The 5000-nt window shown below is 45.6% G+C and overlaps 1 protein-coding gene across 1 annotated transcript in view; it reads left to right on the top strand.

The window, feature by feature from the left end:
• Positions 1-5000, top strand: part of cadm1a (cell adhesion molecule 1a) — a gene marked incomplete at its 5' end in the record, with an annotated part of 195872 nt that overhangs the window by 165972 nt on the left and 24900 nt on the right. Inside the window, one exon of the mRNA XM_080528057.1 lies at positions 2946-2978. Coding sequence (XP_080384183.1) covers positions 2946-2978 — 33 coding nt within the window. The remainder of the gene's footprint in view (positions 1-2945; positions 2979-5000) is intronic.

The raw sequence follows: 5000 nt of genomic DNA, 5'->3' as shown, positions 1-5000 counted from the left end.
AAAGGGATGGTTCAACCTATTTTCATGTTTAGGTGAAAACCACCTTGAGTTTGTAACCATGGCATCTTTTCAGTCAGTCGTTTTTGTGATGTATTTTTATTATGTTTCTCACGTTGCCAATATTCACACATTGACACTCTTGGAGACAGACAACAGCCCTGCGTGTGTGTGTGTTGACAGGCTGCTCAGCGCTGCTTTGATAAACATGGAGCAGCCATCTTGCCTGACAGGCGGCTTTGATTGGCAAGCAGACATCTCATCTCCCTGAGAAACGCGTCTCTAACAGCAGACAAATCCTCCAACGCAACGATTCATCTCCACAAGACTGCTCTCATCTCCTCCACACCGCCGGGGTGGGGCGCAGGCGTCTCCCACTCTTAATATTTCAGATAAACGGGAGAAAACTGTTAAACTGTACCGAAAAAGTCATCAAAAGACCAGGATGGGATTACAACGAGATTAGATTTAATCTCCAGGGAGACCGAGCAGGAAGTCTGGTTCTGCCTCTCTTGCAGCAGATCGACATCGCAAATGGAGTTTCCACATAACAAGCCTAACAGCTTCCTGTGTCGCACATCAGCTTCTGATAAAAGGGAAAACAACGTTTGTGTTTCCCTCCAAAATGATGCAGGGTTCAGATTTGCTCCATCTTATTCATCTGACTGCGATACTATTTCCCTCTGAGGTAACACGTCCTCTGATGTCCTCTGAGGTAACATGTCCTCTGATCCTCTGATGTCCACAGGCAACTGTGCTGCCTCTTTCTTTTGATCCACTATGGCTAATAGAGGATCGGTTTAGGGATGGGGGTGAATCAAGAGATATTGATAAACTTTTAGCTTAGCATAGTCATGCCATTTAAACTCTTAGCTTAGCATAGTCATGCCATTAAACCCATCAAAGACCTGCATACAGAATTTAGCAGCTGCTTAAACGTGATGGCTCTGTCCCACTTTGTCCTCTTAACTCGTGGTTTAGAGCATTAGCATTAGCATTAGCTTAAGTTTCACCTTTAACTCAATAGCACGGTTCTCCAATAGTCATCACACTTCCCACTAGGGGTCAGGTAAATAGCATGTTAGCCAAAACCAGCGAAATAGATACGTGTCGACCAGGCAGGAGAAACACACATTACTTTCGATACTCTACATTATTATGATATCTAAAAACGAGCGTTGATTTCACCATCATGTACAACTGCCGTGATTTCCTCTGGATTTTATTTATGAATGATACATTATGTAATTACAAATCATGAGTGCAAAGCATACGAAACATCTTTCCATGCAAATGAGCAACGAACACTGTGTCCAATCAGCCAATCACCGTTAGTGAAACGGTAGACAAACGTTAACCACTAACTTTCTGTGCAAATCAGCTAAACGCCTGACTGACTGACTGACTGACTGACTGACTGACTGACTGGCTGACTGACTGGCTGACTGACTGACTGACTGACTGGCTGACTGACTGACTGACTGACTGACTGACTGACTGACTGGCTGACTGACTGACTGACTGGCTGACTGACTGACTGACTGACTGACTGACTGTCTGACTGTCTGACTGACTGACTGACTGACTGACTGACTGACTGACTGACTGACTGAACTGGGCAGCACCATCCAGCTTCAGCTCAAACCAGCAAAATTGTTTCAGTTTTCAGTTTTCGCCCCAGCGGGAGTCGTCTATAACGCTGTCGTAGCCATGCTAGGTGCTATATTCATCTCTGTATTAGCAACTACCTCACCAGTTGTTGTTGCATATTTAAAAACCTGCACGGTCCTCTGGGTAAATGTTGAGCTCGTTCACAGCTGTCACACCAAGGTTAGTATGATTGCTTTCGACAAAGGTTATTCTTACCTCCTGCGATTCGTAGATAGGACATTCCCAAAGTCATGTTGTCATATTGATACACATTTGCCATCCAAAATATGACCTTTATAAACAAACTGTAGAATGTTTTTTCCCACAGTGCCACACAAGTGAAGCTATGTTTTTATTGATGAGCCTCCAGTATGCTGTGTTCTCTGCATACGCTGTCAGTGTCAGTGTCTCTGCATACGCTGTCAGTGTCTCTGCATACGCTGTCAGTGTCTGTACTCTGCATACGCTGTCAGTGTCTCTGCATACGCTGTCAGTGTCTCTGCATACGCTGTCAGTGTCTCTGCATACGCTGTCAGTGTCAGTGTCTCTGCATACGCTGTCAGTGTCAGTGTCTCTGCATACGCTGTCAGTGTCAGTGTCTCTGCATACGCTGTCAGTGTCAGTGTCTCTGCATACGCTGTCAGTGTCAGTGTCTCTGCATACGCTGTCAGTGTCAGTGTCTCTGCATACGCTGTCAGTGTCTGTACTCTGCATACGCTGTCAGTGTCTGTGTCTCTGCATACGCTGTCAGTGTCTCTGCATACGCTGTCAGTGTCAGTGTCTCTGCATACGCTGTCAGTGTCAGTGTCTCTGCATACGCTGTCAGTGTCAGTGTCTCTGCATACGCTGTCAGTGTCAGTGTCTCTGCATACGCTGTCAGTGTCAGTGTCTCTGCATACGCTGTCAGTGTCTGTGTCTCTGCATACGCTGTCAGTGTCAGTGTCTCTGCATACGCTGTCAGTGTCTGTACTCTGCATACGCTGTCAGTGTCTGTACTCTGCATACGCTGTCAGTGTCTGTCCACTGATGCTGCTTCCTGTAATGTGTGTGTGTGTGTTTTATCTTGCGCTGCCTTTGGTTTCCTATGATTTCTCTCCAGCTGTGTGTGTCAGTCTCTTGTCGTGTACTGCTCCTCTGAATGCTGCTTATGGATGCCATTTGTTTTCTCCCTCCCCATCCCCCCCCCCCCCCCCATTTCTCCTTGTTTTGCATGCCCTTCCTTCTGTTCCCCTTCCCCTCCACCACCTCCTCCACCACCACCACCACCACCTCCTGCACCACCTCCTGCACCTCCTCAGACTCTGGTCCCAGCACTGAACCCGCAGCTCACGGTTGGTATTCTTTTCTTTCCCTCCTTTTTTCTTATTTTCCGCCCGCCTCCGCATGCCCACCACCGCAGCATCACTGTTCTGAACCTCACACTCCTTTAATCACCACTCTGACCCTCCTACCCTGGCAAGGCCAGGAACCCTCACTGTAACTGTACACCCTGGGTCACTGTAACTGTACACCCAGTGATGAAGTGTTACGGTTTTATTTGTGTATGTCGGTCCATCTGCCTGTGTTTGATTTTGTCTGTCTGTGTGTGTGTGTGTGTGTGTGTGTGTGTGTGTGTGTGTGTGTTTGTCTGTCTGTTTTGTGTGTAAAATCATATCACTTAGCCCTTTGCACTTATAGCAAAGGTTCCTACTTGCCCTCTCATGATAGGTGATGCGTAATTCGCACCAGATTGCACATACATCCAGGACACCTGCTGTGTTCACACCTCTCAAACCGACAAGTGCAAAGGCGGAGGATAGATCTGGTATCTGTATCTGTCCGTCTGTGTCTTCTGTCTAGTTCTGTCTACCTGTCAGTCATTTAGATTATTTTATCTGTCTCTGTTTGTATTGGAAACTCACATTTGTCCACCGTAATATCCACCGCCAAAAGCACTGAGTTTGGTCTTATAGACCAACATTAGAGGATGTCCTTGTTAACAAGATGTCTCATTTCGTAATAAGTGAGAACCTGCAAACCTCTAGCTGGCTTAGTAAGGTGATGAACCAGACACCTTTACCACTCACAACGCCGTCTAGTTAGCCAGAGAATAACCTCTCTCCTTTTCATACCAGACTATTTTAGGATAGCTTAAAGGGATTGTTCACTGTCGTACACCTTATAGTCAGACTGAGTTCTGGACTCTAAAAGTAGTCTTGGAGAAACTCTGGGTACTCCACGGTTCAGAGATCGGTCGTCACTTTGAGGTGAAATTGGCCGCAACTGTTGAACTTTGTCTGCTGCTGACATTCACAGCTAGCTAGTGTTTTATATTAGCGGTGTTGGCCCGACTGTGAGGTGGAAGACAGTGAACTATCCCTTCTATCCACAACACTGACTGTTGTTGTTGTTGTTGTTGTAGAACCCTATGGACACATGAGTTATACATCTGGGGGCGCTACCTCAGGTTCATGTGTTTGCAGGACCGTCCGTGTTTGATCAATAACTCCTGTAATATCATAGAGGCTTATATTTTATCTATATAACCCCTTCTGCTTCATCTTCCATACACTAACCCCTTGGTTCGAAAACTCCTAGCGCACCCTAGCGTACTAGCATCATATAGCATAGCCAATTCCCTGTTACTATGGAATTCAGGTGAACTAACCAACAGTAGCTGACCCATCTACTCACTCTGACACTCCAATAACCCACTGTACAGTCCTCCGCGCCGAACAAGTGAATACAGTAATTGCCCCCCCAGCATGTGTGTTATCATGACTTGAATTTCACAGTAGGTTACATAAAAAAGCAATTGGCTTTGAGACATGTTGAAGCACCCCTCTATTTGGCTGTCTGAAGCACCCTATTACTGGCCAGCTTCGATGCATATTGCAGTGTAAGTGCGGTTTTCTGGGGGTAAAGGCATGGAGGTTTGATTACGGAGTAGGTAGTACATGTAGCCTGGGCTCTGTAATTGAGCTTTCTGTTTCAGTTCGTTGTTCTAAACAGCATCTCACAAGGACAGCGATAACCTTGCAGAGTTATGACCATCTGCCTGCGATGCTTCACTTAGAATTAGTATATAAGCCTCGGAACGATCTAGAAATGCCATTTCCCCCATTTCCAGACAGGAAATGTGTTTTGTGAGAACACATTAATGACTTTACATGTGCGTACAGTATAATATATACTATGTTATCCTATAACATATGATGTGTAGCTGTTTGGTGGAAGGTTGTTGGTATTGGAATGTATATTCACTCACACATCCTCACACCCGGGGTCACCTTAACCTTTAACATAACACTTGTTGTTGTGAAATGTATTTTTATGCAAAAATGTCAACCGATGTTATTTCGCGCTGAATGCTG

Source organism: Nansenia antarctica (genome assembly GCF_963989245.1).
Source record: "Nansenia antarctica genome assembly, chromosome: 4".
Taxonomy (NCBI): domain Eukaryota; kingdom Metazoa; phylum Chordata; class Actinopteri; order Argentiniformes; family Microstomatidae; genus Nansenia; species Nansenia antarctica.
This window is presented reverse-complemented; position numbering and strand designations above follow the sequence as displayed.